Source organism: Mesoplodon bidens (genome assembly GCF_964165515.1).
Source record: "Mesoplodon bidens genome assembly, chromosome: 5".
In the NCBI taxonomy this organism is placed as follows: Eukaryota; Metazoa; Chordata; class Mammalia; order Artiodactyla; family Ziphiidae; genus Mesoplodon; species Mesoplodon bidens.
The window spans coordinates 112,842,689-112,859,157 of record NC_138161.1 but is presented as its reverse complement, the minus strand read 5'-3'; the positions used below and the strand labels follow the sequence as shown (position 1 = coordinate 112,859,157).

Here is a 16,469-nt window from a genome sequence, read left to right as displayed (position 1 = left end):
GGGTCATTTGTAGAGACGTGGATGGATCGAGGTTGTCATACAGAGTAAGTCAGAAAGAGAAAAACAAGTATCGTATATTAACGCATATATGTGGAACCTAGAAAAATGGTACAGATGAACCGGTTTGCCAAGCAGAAATTGAAACACAGAGGTAGAGAAAAAACATATGGACACCAAGGGGGGAAAGCGGTGGCGGGGGTGGTGGTGGTGGTATGATGAATTGGGAGTTTGGGATTGACATGTATACACTGATGTGTATAAAATGGATGACTAATAAGAAAAAAAATAAAAAATAAACATTAAAAATATATTGTTTTGCCTAAAAAAAAAAGAAAAAAAAAAAGAAAAATGGATAAACAACATATGCAAAACATTTTTACTGCCGTAACTATTTCAATGCATTCTTCTAAATGAAGAGCCTACAGAGAGAGAAAGCCTTGACATGGGCAAACTTTAGGGCACTATTCCTCTCTAAAAATAAAAGCCATTTAAAACATGAAAGAAAGACAAAAGGACAAAATAATAAATGATGGAGAACGTATACGTGCTTCTAAATATATATCCCCAGCTCAGTACAGCTTATAAGTAACTTGGTAAGACAAAAATATCTTACTATCTTCAGAAAGAGTCTATAAAAAGAATCAAGAACAATGAAGTAAAGAAGGAAAATCTATTTCCTTTATATCAGTTCCATCTAGGAGGTGAGGGGCTGGGGACAATGAAGCAAAACTACATTTCTCTTCAAAAGAAACTTCTCTGTTAAGGAACCATACTGACTGGTTTGTCCTGATTCTTCTCAATTCCCTATCTTCCCCATAACATGAGAACTCCAGCCTTTGCTTCCACCCCTTTCAGATGTTACTAAACCCAAAAGGAAGGCTAAGCCGTAACTGCCTTACTGGTAGAGCAAGAAAAACTCAAAAAGGCAAACGACATCATTCTGCTTCTAGTCCCATTCTTCATAGTTAGTGATTTCACACTGTGTGGTCTGGAGTCGCAGAGACTTGAGCTGGAATCTTGGCTCCACCATATACTAGCTTATACAAATTTCGGTAAGTTTCTTAACTTCTGTGTACTGCTTCTTCATCTAAAAAATGGGGATAGTAATAGCGCCTCCCTTTCAAGGTTAATGAGGACTAAATGAGACATTTAACAAAACATTTAGCACAATATCCAGTCTTAGTAAATTCTCAATGAATATTAACTACCCAATATAACCTGTTGAAATCCAAGATACCCCATGGCTTAGCACAATTATTTTTCCAAACTGATATTACTAAATTGTGATCAGCACTGTAAAAAAGAATTTACTACTAGAACTGAATAGAAAACAGCAGAGCGCAATTTAAGTATTGTTTTGAAAATCTTTTTTCAGACTCAAGACACACATTCTTTCTCTCTCTCTCCCCACCCCCCTCAGCTGAGCCTCCCCCAGTTTTTCTCTGTTGCCTTCCCTATGTAGTCTTCAAAAGACTGCACATCTGGCTCTTCTTCAGGGCACGACAGCATTTTGTATAAAACTCTACAACACTTATTACTCTCGGCTTGTTTATACGTGTATCTCTCCCATTAGAATGTAAATTCCAACATCACTAATTATTAGAGAAATGCAAATCAAAACTACAATGAGGTACCACCTCACACCAGTCGGAATGGTCGTCATCAAAAATCTACAAACAATAAATGCTGGTGAGGGTGTGGAGAAAAGGGAACCCTCCTACACTGTTGGTGGGAATGTAAATTGGTGTAGCCACTATGGAGAACAGTATGGAGGTTCCTTAAAAAGCTGAAAATATCAGGGTGATGGTGGCCTCGTAGAATGAGTTTGGGAGTGTTCCTCCCTCAGATATACCATGTTCTTGGACTGGAAGAATCAACATTGTGAAAATGACTCTACTACCCAAAGCAATCTACAGATTTAATGCAATCCCTATCAAACTACCACTGGCATTTTTCATAGAACTAGAACAAAAAATTTCACTATTTGTATGGAAACACAAAAGACCCCGAATAGCCAAAGCAATCTTGAGAACAAAAAATGGAGCTGGAGGAATCAGGCTCCTGGACTTCAGACTATACTACAAAGCTACAGTAATCAAGACAGTATGGTACTGGCACAAAAACAGAAAGATACATCAATGGAACAGGATAGAAAGCCCAAAGATAAACCCACACACATATGGTCACCTTATCTTTGATAAAGGAGGCAAGAATATACAGTGGAGAAAAGACAGCCTCTTTAATAAGTGGTGCTGGGAAAACATGTAAAAGTATGAAATTAGAACATTCCCTAACACCATACACAAAAATAAACTCAAGATGGATTAAAGACCTAAATGTAAGGCCAGACACTATCAAACTCTTGGAGGAAAACACAGGCAGAACACCCTATGACATAAATCACAGCAAGATCCTTTTTGACCCACCTCCTAGAGAAAAGGAAATAAAAACAAAAATAAACAAATGGGACCTAATGAAACTTAAAAGCTTTGACACAGCAAAGGAAACCATAAACAAGACCAAAAGACAACCGTCAGAATGGGAGAAAATATTTGCAAATGAAGCAACTGACAAAGGATTAATCTCCAAAATTTACAAGCAGCTCATGCAGCTCAATATCAAAAAAACAAACAACCCAATCCAAAAATGGGCAGAAGACCTAAATAGACATTTCTCCAAAGAAGATATACAGATTGCCAACAAACACATGAAAGAATGCTCAACATCATTAATCATTAGAGAAATGCAAATCAAAACTACAATGAGATATCATCTCACACCAGTCAGAATGGCCAGCATCAAAAAATCTACAAACAATGGATGCTGGAGAGGGTGTGGAGAAAAGGGAACCCTCTTGCACTGCTGGTGGGAATGTAAATTGATACAGCCACTATGGAGAACAGTATGGAGGTTCCTTAAAGAACTAAAAATAGAACTACCATACGACCCAGCAATCCCACTATTGGGCATATACCCTGAAAAAACCATAATTCAAAAAGAGTCATGTACCAAAATGTTCATTGCAGCTCTATTTACAATAGCCAGGACATGGAAGCAACCTAAGTGTCCATCAACAGATGAATGGATAAAGAAGATGTGGCACACATATACAGTGGAATATTACTCAGCCATAAAAAGAAACGAAACGGAGTTATTTGTAGTGAGGTGGATGAGCCTAGAGTCTGTCATACAGAGTGAAGTAAGTCAAAGAGAAAAACAAATACCATATGCTAATACATATATATGGAATCTAAGGGGAAAAAAAAAAGGACATGAAGAACCTAGGGGCAAGATGGGAGTAAAGACACAGACCTACTAGAGAATGGACTTGAGGATATGGGGAGGGGGAAGGGTAAGCTGTGACAAAGTGAGAGAGTGGCATGGACATATATACACTACCAAACGTAAAATAGATAGCTAGTGGGAAGCAGCTGCATAGCACAGGGAGATCAGCTCGGTGCTCTGTGACCACCTAGAGGGGTGGGATAGGGAGGGTGGGAGGAAGATGCAAGAGGGAGAGGATATGGGGATATATGTATATGTATAGCTGGCTCACTTTGTTATAAAGCAGAAACTAACACACCATTGTAAAGCAATTATACTCCAATAAAAATGTTTTAAAAAAACCCCAAAACCTGAAAATAGAACTACCATAAGACCCAGCAATCCCACTACCAGAGAAAAATCATAGTTCAAAAAGATACATGCACCCCAATGTTCACTGCAGCACTATTTACAATAGCCAGGACATGGAAGCAACCTAAATGTCCATCAACAGAGGAAAAGATAAAAAAGATGTGGTATATACATACAATGGAATATTACTCAGCCATAAAAAAGAACAAAATAATGCCATTTGCAGCAACATGAATGGACCTAGAGACTGTCATACTAAGTGAAGTAAGTCAGTCACAGAAAGACAAATATCATATGATACTGCTTATATGTGCAATCTAAAAAAAGGGGTACAAATGAACTTATTTACAAAACAGAAGTAGAGTCACAGATGTGGAAAACAAACTTATGGTTACCAGGGGATTTGGTCGGGGGGGGGTATAAATTGGGAGACTGGGATTGACATAAACACACTACTATATATAAAATAGATAACTAATAAAAACCTACTGTATAGCACAGGGAACTCTACTCAGTATTCTGTAATAGCCTATATGGGAAAAGAATCTAAAAAAGAGTGGATATATGTATATGTATAACTGATTCACTTTGTTGTACACCTGAAACTAACAACATTGTAAATCAACTATACTCCAATAAAAAAATTTTTTTAAAAGGTAAACTCCAAGGAAACTGCCTTTTACTATCTATTTCTGGTACATGAAAAATACTGCCAGCTCAGTAAATTTTTATTGAATGAGTGATTAAATCATCAAAATCTAATAGGTATTAAAAACATATAAAACATTTAACTGTTTTCATTTATCATTATCTGATTGGGTTTTATTATTGTATAAACTTTAAATTTACCTATAAGTCACAAAAAAACAATAAAGTTGGGACTTCCCTGGTGGTCCAGTGGTAGAGAATCCACCTTCCAATGCAGGGGACGCGGGTTTGATCCCTGATCAGGGAACTAAGATCCCACGTGCTACGGGGCAACTAAGCACTCATGCCACAACTAGAAAGAAGCCCGTGTGCCAAAACAAAGAGCTCACATGCCTCAGTGAAGATCCTGCATGCCACAGCTAAGACCCAACACAGACAAAAAAAATAAATAGATTTTTAAAAAAAGGAATAACAGGACTTAAAAAAAAAAATCAATACCGTTGTTCTTCCTCCCAAGTGCCTTGTATACTCCCATCTAGAAATGGTGAAAAATGTTTACTTAAGAAACTGAAATGGGTGGTGTGCATAATGATCTTTGAAAAGTAGAACATCAAAGCATACAGATGTGCTGCACAGCTGAAGTGGCTAGTAAACATGGCTAGTCATGTTTATGTTCATGACTTGTTCATGTTTGTTAGGGGCCAAGGAAGTTAAGGAAAGTTTATTAGGCAGAAAATCTTGCTTCTTCTATATGACAAACTGTCCAAGGATCCCCTTTCACAGGTACTGCAGGTACCATGAGAACACATCTAAATAACAACACTGGGCAGGTACTTGCTTGACTACTTAATATAGAGATATATGAAGAACCTTAATATTTTCAATATTCATATATTATCACCATCATTTTCAATTCTATTAAAATGTAAGAACCAAAGTTATACAAATTTACCAACTCTTTTATTCCATCACAAAAAGGCAAAATACTGGAAATAAATTCTAAAACACTTTTCATCATGCTTAGAGGTGTCAAAAGTCGACAGTTTACTAAATCAAGGTTACATATAAAACTTGGTTTTACGTTCGTCAAAAAAAAAAAAGAATAAATGCAAATAAATGTTTGCTCTAAAATGAGGCTCAACTTTTAAAGGTATGGTTTCCTTTATAGTGATCTTCCAAAATATTTGTTTCTAAATCCTTAACAACTTGACTGAAAAACTGGAAGTTTACAATTTATAAGATTATAACTCTCTTGATATAGTAAGCTATATACATGAAACTGTAAGGGGGAAAAAAGTGGTATCGCTATTTTAGGACTCAGGCACTTCGCTTCATCCCCCTGGCTAATTACTGCAAATGATAATTTTACCTACTCTAAACTTGTTAAACATCTAAGGAAACAGCTATTTCACAAAAACTTCTTTCCATTTGTCACTTTAAACGTATTTTAAGCTATTATGAAACTCTATTTCAAAGTAATTTATTAGGCTCAGATATTAAGCCAAGTCTTAACAGTTAACATTGATTTACTGAAGGAAGAAAAAAGATAAGCTGTGATAAATACTCTTAAGAAACAAAACTGACAAAAGTTGCAACAAGTTGTTGCTCCTTATTAAAAATTCTTCCCTATATTTGAAATGGTAATTTTAACGACCCTAGTAAGGGAGGCAACACTCACCAGTATGAATCTTCTCATGTCTCTGTAGCAGGTACTTCTGTATGAAACGCATGTCACATTGACTACATTGAAATGGTTTTTCACCTTAAAATAATTTCACATCCACAAATTAGTTACTGGATAAAACACAGTTTATAGTTACTATTTTTGAGGAAAGAGAAATCTTAGAAGCCCAAATTCTGGAAATTCCAAATTATCCACATGAAGTTTTTATACTATTCATTAACAGAATTTTATTTCCTCTCAATTTCCTCCCCAAGATTTAAAAATTCACATTCTCACAACCTCACAAAAATGAGATTAAATCTCATTTATATCTTTCAAGGGAAAAAGAAGTAAATAAATAAAGCAATTTGAAATAGAATTTAAAAATCACAAGGCTAGAAAGGACTCCACAGGTTACCAAGTGTGTCTTAAACATCTCTTCTTTTTATCTGGAGGAAGATCCACCCACCTTGTTCTCCCTGGCTAACCACCACTTTATGCCCTTTCACTTATTTTCTCCAGAACCTTCAGAACTTTCTAAACATCCCCTTTAAAAAAAAAAACTAATCCTGTCTCTTCAAACGTTCCCTCTCTGTTGGAGCCTTTCCTTTCAGTAGTCTACCCTCAAATTCTTCACCACCCACTTGTCCTTTAACCCTTATACTCTGCTTTCTGAAAAGCTACTCAGGATCTCCCTGCTATTTATTCTAATGGTTTGTTCTCAGCTCTCTGTCTCTCTCTATCCTCTCAGAAGGTTGTGCTATGGTTGATCCTACCCTCCTTGGAATTCTCTCTTTGGGCTTCTGGGACACTGTATTTTATCAGCTCATCAAATCTACCTTATTACTCTGTCTCCCTCCCCACCCCTTAACTCAACGTACATGTCTAGTAATCTTTCCCCAAAGATCTGTGATCAGTCTTTAGTTCTGATCTCCACAACTTCATGTTATTTTTTTATATTTGATTCCCAAATTCACATTTCAAACTCCATCTGGGCATCTTACATAGAAAAATAAATGTTGACAGGCTTTTAATAGTTCATTCTTTAACTGTTTCTCTAGCTAAAAAGAACACAGTAAGCCAGATAAATATCCAATTAAGACTAATTTTGCACATCCATGCTAATTGTTTTCTCATTTAAAGTTTTTCCTGCTTTCCTTCTTACATCCTGGCCTATGAAGTCTCTGATTTGAAATGCCAGGTTACCTAAAGTCTTAGAAATGAATGACATTTACAAGAAGATGAAAATAGCAAAGATAATAATTTTAATGGCCATAAGCCCACTTTAATTCAAGAAATACCTGTATGAATGAAGACATGTCTCTGTAAGTGATAGTTCGTTCTAAAGGCAGCATTGCAGTGCTCACAAACGTGAGATTTAGGGGTTTTCAAACCAAGTGATCCATCCTCATTTATTGTAAGGATCTGGTTTAAAAAAAAAAAAAGGCGAAACAAAAGAAAGAAAATTTTAAAACGTAATACTAATTTATAAAACAGATAATGCCTTTTAATGCAAACAGTGGTCACCAGAAATTATGAACTAAATAATCTTGAGAGGGCTATTAGAATAATGTTACCATTAATTTTAAGCAAGTACAATGTGACTCAGTATGGGTAAAAATCACTAATAAAACCTTGGAAGCTGGTTAGGTAAGATCTCAGCACTCTTCAAACCTGATGTCTAGTAGAGTCCCTAAGTGTTCTCTGCTAGGGTGAGTATAGCTTTATTTTCAATTTCAAAATATCACATACGCAGGACAAAAGTCTTATGTTTTAGACATGGCGTAAATATCAATCAAATAGCACTGGTTAAATAAATCATGGAAAATGAATACAATTTATTATCATGTGGCTGTAAAATAAAACGAGAAAGCTCTCCATATACTTACATAGAAAGAGCTCGAGGATTTATTCTTAAGTAAGAAAAAAAGCAAGGTCCAGAATCTAGTATATAATTTTGCTAACTTTGTATACAAGATAGTATGTATAGCAATGTATATTTGTCTGCATATGCATAAAAACTATTTGAGAAGGATGTACATAAAATGTATGTAACCTTGTTTGTCATGGCTGGGGAACTTGGCATATAGGAGATATGGCAGGAGGGAGGTTTTACACTGTACATACTTAAAACATTTTTCTGAACCATACAAACGCTTACTTATTACGTTTTCCTTTTTCTTTTTTCTTAAAGAAGAAAAAAAGAAAACTAAGTTTTTAAGTCATCCTAGAACTGAATTTTGAGTCTGGTTCAGTTTAGGACCTCTAAGGTTATTCTAGGACTACTAAACTATTGTTAAGCATATTCCTTAATAAATGAGAGTGGGTATGGGGAAGGAAGACAGGTGACAAAGACATCAACCTCGTCTGCCTGTGCTTCCTGTGGTCGAGAATATCTTGGGCCAGGTCTGGACAGTTCCAGAGAGAAGCTCACCTTTGGGCTTCATGTATTCCAGTTTATCAACCATTTGTCCAACATGCAACATTTAAACTGCCTCTTCTCACCAGACACATGGCAGAGTGAAAATAACAAATAATCCCTTTTTTCATTATTGAGGAGAGAAGAAAGATGACAAAATATGATGTGAAGATAAAAAGCAGAGAAAACTAGGAGGTAAGATCAGGAGGAATATGGCAAGTGAGAGGGAAACAGTATTGGAGGTGGGGGCATACAGAGTGGGAGCCAAGAAACTGTGTACCACACAGGGTAGAGAAATCTAGCAAACATCTTACAAAATACAAAGTCCTGTGGAAACTGATTAGGGCCTGTAAATACACAGCTATGACCCCCTTCCCAAAACCTAGAAAGAGGGAGTAAGTAAGGAAAAAGGACTTTTAATTTTTAAAAAAAATTTTTTTACTTTAAATTCAGGGAGACAATTCAGCCTATACTGTATGTAAATCAATGGTATTTATTATGCAAATTATACAGGGCATGTGGGTTCTGGGCAAACTGCCAATTTGGTCAACAATGCTTCAAAGACTATGTACCAAAGTCACAGAGGGAAACATTTGGCAGGAGAATGCAAGTGGGTGTCACAGCTTCCTGAAGAGTCAGTGAGAACAGAAAGTTTCATCTCTGGTCAGTCAGTCTAAAATTTTTTCAACCCCTCCAAGTCACAAAATAATATTCAAGTTAACAATGTGTAAAACAAATGAACAAAAAAACCACAAAATCTTTTAAAACATGATTCAAAATATTTCTAACATAAAATAAGTAACAAAAAGATGTTAAACATTTTATACGAAACAGAATAAAAACAAGATAGCACCAGGTATTTTTTCGCATATGTTGATAACAAATAAGAAGATCCAAGTGCCAAAAACATGGTAACACAATAGCTTTCTGTGGCATAGCAACTGCAAGGAAAGGCTCTGTAAGGAACAAATCCGGCCCAAGTTACTTAATGTGAAACGGATGTAATCCTTGACTGTACAAAGCCCTTTTATGAAGAGTTAAGAAGTTCTAGGTCATTGTTTTCTGGCACTGGGGGTAATGCTGCCTTTCACTGTGAACTCAAGCCTTAATTCAAGGTGGATTTTATGGATGAAACAGCAAACACTGACTTGTTAATAAGCAGACTGAAAAATTTAGCATATTTATAAGTTCAATGACACAAAAATCAAATTGTTGGACATTTTGTATTTAATTTTATATTAATTTTTTTCTTTTCTTAGGCCGGGGTAACACACATCTTTGTATCAATATAAAAGAAAATTATCTTGCCTCAGAAGAACACCAGTGGCTCTTCCAGTTTATAATCTGTTTTAAATATAACCGACAGATTTTGTCTGTTTTATTCACCACTATAACCCCAGTATCCAAACGGTATCATAGAGAAACTCTATAAATGTCTGTTGATACGGCTGCCTACTACCCATATCAAACATCCTCACAGCTTACCACTCTATTCTTTGTAAAACTTTCTGCAGGTTCACTAAGTAGTACCATAGTGAAATGGCTATGTAAAGAACAAAGTTCCTTGGTGGAACAGAAATGGCTTATTAATACAGGTAAAATTATCTTCCTTGGTTTCTTTTCCTGTTCACATCCTTTCCAGATCTTTTAGTAAAATGTGATCTACCAGGTAAGTGGATTTGCCTGAGATTAGCAGGCTTACTTGTTACTAGTACCATAAAATATTTTTGCTTTTCTTTTTCCTTTCAACACATGAGCACCATTACAACTGAAGAATTTGAAATTTCCAAGTTTAAACCCTAAGGTGCCTGCTATAATATCTCCACATGATTTGTCTTGACTCCTGTCACTGCTGCTTTTGGAGGAATATGGTACATTATAAAGATCAAGCAACCGGGCTTCATCAAGAGTAAAGAAATTAGTAATAGTCTAAACAATACTCAGCATACTTGATTTTTTTTCTTAACTGTTTCATAAGTTTAAAACAGAATTTTTCAGTAGAGTATTTCAATACCAAATGGAACTCCTCAATTAATCTGCTTTCTTAACCTCATGGTCCATTAGCAGATATATTTTTTGTTCTGAGCCAAATCTGTTCCCAGCTAGCTATCAATATACATAGCAATGCCTGTGTTAAATAATATATCAATTTTCATCCAACGAAGCACTAACCTCTGCCTATTCAATTCAGAGATTTTTGACTCCTCAAGGGTCACTGCCACCAAATAACTGAAACTTGACACCCCTCAGTGAGAAAGTTTTATTCTCTTAAAAGGCAGATGTGATTTTCCCCACTCTATGTATACTATGTACTACTGAAATAGTTAAAGTATATTTTAAACTAATGATTATAAGTTTTATCATACACTCTTAAATCAATCTAAATCAATTTCTAAACCACCAAAACCCCAAAAACAATTTGGAGGAGACAGTTTAAAATTCTCACCCATTATGAGCTGTTTTACTGCAACTGAGGGTGGGGAGTGAGATCTAAAATTCCCTTTACGCTCCAAATCCAACTAGAAATGGAAGAACAGTGCAAGCCCAAAGACATACAACAAAATAACAAAGTAGCCCAAAGCAATAACCACCTAAACATCTTGACCATCCTACTTATCGTTAATATCCCACCCTCACATTGTCACTTTCTTTCATTCTCCATTTGCTGTCTCTCAGCATTTGTTTTTACTTATTAACAAATTTCATTTCTAAGTGGCAAGCTTTTGCCAGTGCTAGAACATGAAATTCACTATATCATAAGCATGGTATATATAACATGAGATCAATAACTGATGTTCAGGAGAATGACCCTGAGCCTTAGAAAAGGTTATTTCTCTCATATTTCCTAAATATCGGGCAAAGAAGTATGTGGATTTTTTAAAAGAAAGATTTACATCCAAGTATTTTTTAAAATTAGGGTTTGGTTCTGTAGAAAAATTATTTACCCAGAATACATAATTCCCTGGAGAAATTAGATAAATAAAATGCTAATACTTTTTTTTAAACTAATTTTCTTCTTTGTTTCTCTCTTAAGTACTATTCCTTATTTCCATCCCCAGTCTTACAATCAGTTATTTACCGTAAGGCTACTCCTTCCACAATCAAGCTAACATGTAGGAGAAAGCTTGACAAATAGCTAGTATATCTATTTCTCTCCTTCTTTCAATGAAATTTTCCTCATTTTAAATCACTCAATTCAGAATCTTTTTGATTCTAAAATCACTAATCTTTTCTGGGAACCAGTGGTGTATAATAAATTGCTGGGAATGGATTCTCTATATAATTCATAATCTATTTGATTTGTGGGATAGGCTCTTCCTTCCTGAGTTCAGCATAACTCTGAAAAATCAATTTCTACTCAGACCACCTACAGTGTTATAACAAAAAACCCAGTTCCTTTCTTCAGTACCTGATAAGAGATCCTGGCACATAACAGGCACTCAAATTATTTGCTGAGAGAATGAAAAAGGAGATACATTTCAGAATAAGGTAATCAAAAAGCACTCTGCTCTACCTCATTCTATTACTAAAGAGTTTGAAAAGACCTATAAACATATATAATACTGGATTAAGGTAATATTGTTATATTTTACTGCAAAGGATTCTTAGAGTTCATCAATGTTAACTCAACAATCCTCATAAAACCCTTCTGTGGTGGAAAACATTATCACCTAATTCACATAAGTCAATAGCAAAGTCGGGTGGTAATACCTCATTTATCCAGAAACTTTTACTATTAAGACTTGAGATTCTCAAGCCCCAATGCAGCCAAAAAAAGTGGTGCTGGGAAAACTGGACAGCTACATGTAAAAGAAGGAAATTAGAACACTCCCTAACACCATACACAAAAATAAACTCAAAATGGATTAGAGACCTAAATGTAAGGCTGGACACTATAAAACTCTTAGAGGAAAACATAGGAAGAACACTCTTTGACATAAATCACAGCAAGATCTTTTTTGATCCACCTCCTAGACTAATAGAAATAAAAACAAAAATAAACAAATGGGACCTAATGAAACTTAAAAGCTTTTGCACAGCAAAGGAAACTACAAACAAGACAAAAAGACACCCCTCAGAATGGGAGAAAATATTTGCAAAAGAATCAATGGACAAAGGATTAATCTCCAAAATATGTAAACAGCTCATGCAGCTCAATGTTAAAAAAACAAACAACCCAATCCAAAAATGGGCAGAAGACCTAAATAGACATTTCTCCAAAGAAGACACACAGATGGCCAAGCAGCACATGAAAAGCTGCTCAACATCACTAATTATTAGAGAAATGCACATCAAAACTACAGTGAGGTATCACCTCACACCAGTTAGAATGGGCATCATCAGAAAATCTACAAACAACAAATGCTGGAGAGGGTGTGGACAAAAGGGAACCCTCTTGCACTGTTGGTGGGAATGTAAATTGATACAGCCACTATGGAGAACAGTACGGAGGTTCCTTAAAAAACTAAAAATACAATTACCATATGACCCAGCAACCCCACTACTGGGCATATACCCTGAGAAAAACCATAACTCAAAAAGACACATGGGGGCCTCCCTGGTGGCGCAGTGGTTGAGAGTCCGCCTGCCGATGCAGGGGATACGGGTTCGTGCCCCGGTCTGGGAGGATCCCATATGCCGCGGGGCGGCTGGGCCCGTGAGCCGTGGCCGCTGGGCCTGCGCGTCCGGAGCCTGTGCTCCGCAACGGGAGAGGCCACAACAGTGAGAGGCCCGCATACCACAAAAAGAAAAAAAAAAAAAAAAAAAAAAAAAAAGACACATGCACCTCAATGTTCACTGCAGCACTATTTACAATAGCCAGGTCATGGAAGCAACCTAAATGCCCACTGACAGACAAATGGATAAAGAAGATGTGGTACATCTATATAATGGAATATTACTCAGCCATAAAAAGGAACGAAATTGGGTCATTTGTAGAGACGTGGATGGATCGAGACTGTCATACAGAGTGAAGTAAGTCAGAAAGAGAAAAATAAATATCGTATATTAATGCATATATGTGGAACCTAGAAAAATGGTACAGATGAACCGATTTGCAGGGCAGAAATAGAGACACAGAAGTAGAAAACAAACGTATGGACACCAAGTGGGGAAAGCGGCAGGGGTGGGGGGGATGAACTGGGCAATTGGGATTGACATGTATACACTGATGTGTATAAAACTGATGACTAATAAGGACCTGCTGTATAAAAAAAAAAATAAAATTAAATTAAAAAAAAAAAACAGTACTCAGAGTTGTGAGGATTAAATGAGTTAATGATATCAAGTGTTTAGAACAGTGCCTGCCACATACTAGTGTGTGTAAGAGCACTATAAAAATAGTTGTTATTATTATAAAGTTTGGAAAACAAGAAAAGCTGAGAGCAACCTTTTTAGTATGCAAAGAATGTTAAAAGAGAATGAACCAGAATAGTAGGAAAGCAATTTCATTTCTTACAATAGTGTTAAATATGGTGGAAAGGAAGACTGTTTTATGTGAGGTTTTGCAAAGAACAATAAAAATAGGGTGAAAATTGACCTCGCCAAGTACTGCAGGGACATGACATTAAAGTCAGGACAATAAATTCAACAAAAAAAGACTAGGTGATCTTTAAAAAAAAAATGTAAACCACAATCACCCTGGACTCTTTTAGTCTAAATGGAAATCCCCTGAATTAGAATCTCCGGGGATGGGGCCTGCATATTTATAACTGGAAAAGCCCTATGGGTGATCTAATGCAGAGCCACGAGAACCACCAACATGAATGCACTGAGACTGAATTAAGTCTACTAAAACTTTTCATACATTTCTAATAACTTTAGTTCTCTGTAGTCCTAATCCACAACAAAACAAAAAAAGAGTCAAAGGGGCAATGGAAAGTGATGTTAAGTGGCCACATAGGTATAGCAATATAAAAATGAATAGTATATCATTAAGGAATGAGACAGTGAAGCAATTATAAGCAGTCAAAAAACTCTTAAAAGTCTAGCAGTCAGGAGTTTTCAGGATGAGGGGAAAAAAGCCCTAACATCTCAGTCTTCCCAGAGGGCTTCACTATGATACATATGATTTCTTCTTTAATGTTTACAACATCAACCCCAAAGCATTAAAAGCTGAATTATGTTCAAATGCACTATGTTTTAAAAGAAAACAACATATTAAAGATTTCCAACTAAGTGGTTAAAATAAAATTAAATTTAAACATTTAAAAGGGACAAGTTTTTATTATATAGAAAATTTGCTTTCATAAAACAACTTATTCCATGACAGTATCAAATAACTTGATCAAGATAACATTCCCTAGCTTGATTACCCTCTTCTTCAGACATGCTGCCAAACATATTTTGGCAATTTTCAAGTGTCAAATCTACCTTAAGATGACTAAGCTTTGCCATATGATAAAGGCTCAGGAAGCAACTACTGCTTAAAATTCATGGCAGCTAAAAATGACATAACATTACAGTATTTCTCACCACAAAGCTTAGTTGGAAGGGACCAGGTCTACATGGATGTGTAAGCTCTAATATTTTTACTAAAAGTACATAAGATAAACTCCAGTGATACTTCCTGTACGGATCCCCAATCTAACATGACACAATGGTAACATATACTCAAAATATTAGTAATGGCAAAATCCAAGATTTGGGAAAAGTGTTGGCAGAGAGTGGAGTCCTCTAAGCATAATACATTACAATTAATTGAGAAACTTAAAGCTGTTTTTAAGGAGTTTAAAACAAGCAACACATTGATTTATAAACATGAGATAAGGTTTTCTTTCTCTTCATACAGAAGGGGGAGAGTTACTTTAATGAAAAATCAAAAGTGTGAATGTTTAAACACATGTTCAAAGTTCTGAGACTCCAGACACAAAACCACTCATCTGGACACTGCAAGACCAGTGTTAAAAACAGACCACAACCATTCTCTGTCCTATTACATGTAACAGGTCAGGACAATCTAAAAATAATTGTTTTTGTTATTCTCACATCCATGTCTGCCATATATTATTTCCAGTCATTTCAGCCTCCTAAGAACGCTCTAAAAAGACTGCCCAACACATTTTCTTATATACAGTATACTCAGAATAGGCCAAATCTTTCATCTAGCAACTACATATATATATATATATAAATACTTAAATAATGTCCTTAGAAATATTTTGATAATACATTATAAATAAGTTTATCTCAAATTAGACAAGCAAAAATGGCTTATACTGTAAAAATCTGATCTGTACTACCTAGAACATATAAAGATTCCAAATAACACCCTACTAGAAGATAATAATCTGAGTTTTAGTCAGAATTTCAGAATTATACTCAAGAATAGTATCAGAAAAACATGGCAATAAAACATCAAGGAAAATGTACAACTTACATACATTATGTTATTTTTAAAGACTTGAAATAGATTCCCCATAGATCAGCAATGAACCCAAAGTAACATAATCACTATCTCAATTTTAGAAATTAATTTTTTCCTCAAAGAACTTGATGTATTCATTAATGTAAGATTTTAAAAGTATCATCTATCACTGAGAAAACATTAACCCCAAGAAAAGAAAGGGAAGAAAGGAAGGGGGGCATAAAGGGATTCCACAAAACATGAAATATAAAATGTCAATAATTATGAAAAAAACCCCACAAGTTTTAGTATGACCAATAACCAAAGAAATTAAAATTTAAACCATAATGAGACACCCATCTTAAGCTACAAAAAAAACAAAGTTTCATACTCAAGGCTGGTGAGAGTATGGACAAACACACCTTAGGTCCACTGCAGGTAGCAATGTAACTGATAGAACATTTGTGGAAGGAGTAACATTATCAAGAAACTTTACTTATTTTGCTTGCTTCCTTGCTTATGTACTCATTTATTTTTAAAGAAACCTTTTTAAAAGTTCACGCCCTTTGATTTAGTAGTACATGAAAATCCATACACAAATATTTCAAGAGCAGCATGACTTAAAATGAAGGCAAAGAGAAAACAACTTTCCAACAACAGAGCAATCACTGAATATAATGTGATATATCAAAAAATAATACATTCATTATGCAGGTAATAAAATTGTTATAAAAATATTTAATAACTTTAAAAATAGC

At 35.4% G+C, this 16,469-nt stretch overlaps 1 protein-coding gene across 4 annotated transcripts in view; it reads right to left on the bottom strand.

Annotated features, from left to right (window-relative positions):
* Positions 1-16,469, bottom strand: part of ZNF148 (zinc finger protein 148) — a 137,242-nt gene that overhangs the window by 35,651 nt on the left and 85,122 nt on the right. For all 4 annotated transcript variants that reach the window (XM_081236080.1, XM_081236082.1, XM_081236083.1 and 1 more), the window contains 2 exons: positions 7,249-7,372; positions 5,963-6,046 (listed from right to left, as the gene is read on the bottom strand). In XM_081236080.1, the coding sequence (XP_081092206.1) occupies positions 5,963-6,046; positions 7,249-7,372 (208 nt within the window). The remainder of the gene's footprint in view (positions 1-5,962; positions 6,047-7,248; positions 7,373-16,469) is intronic.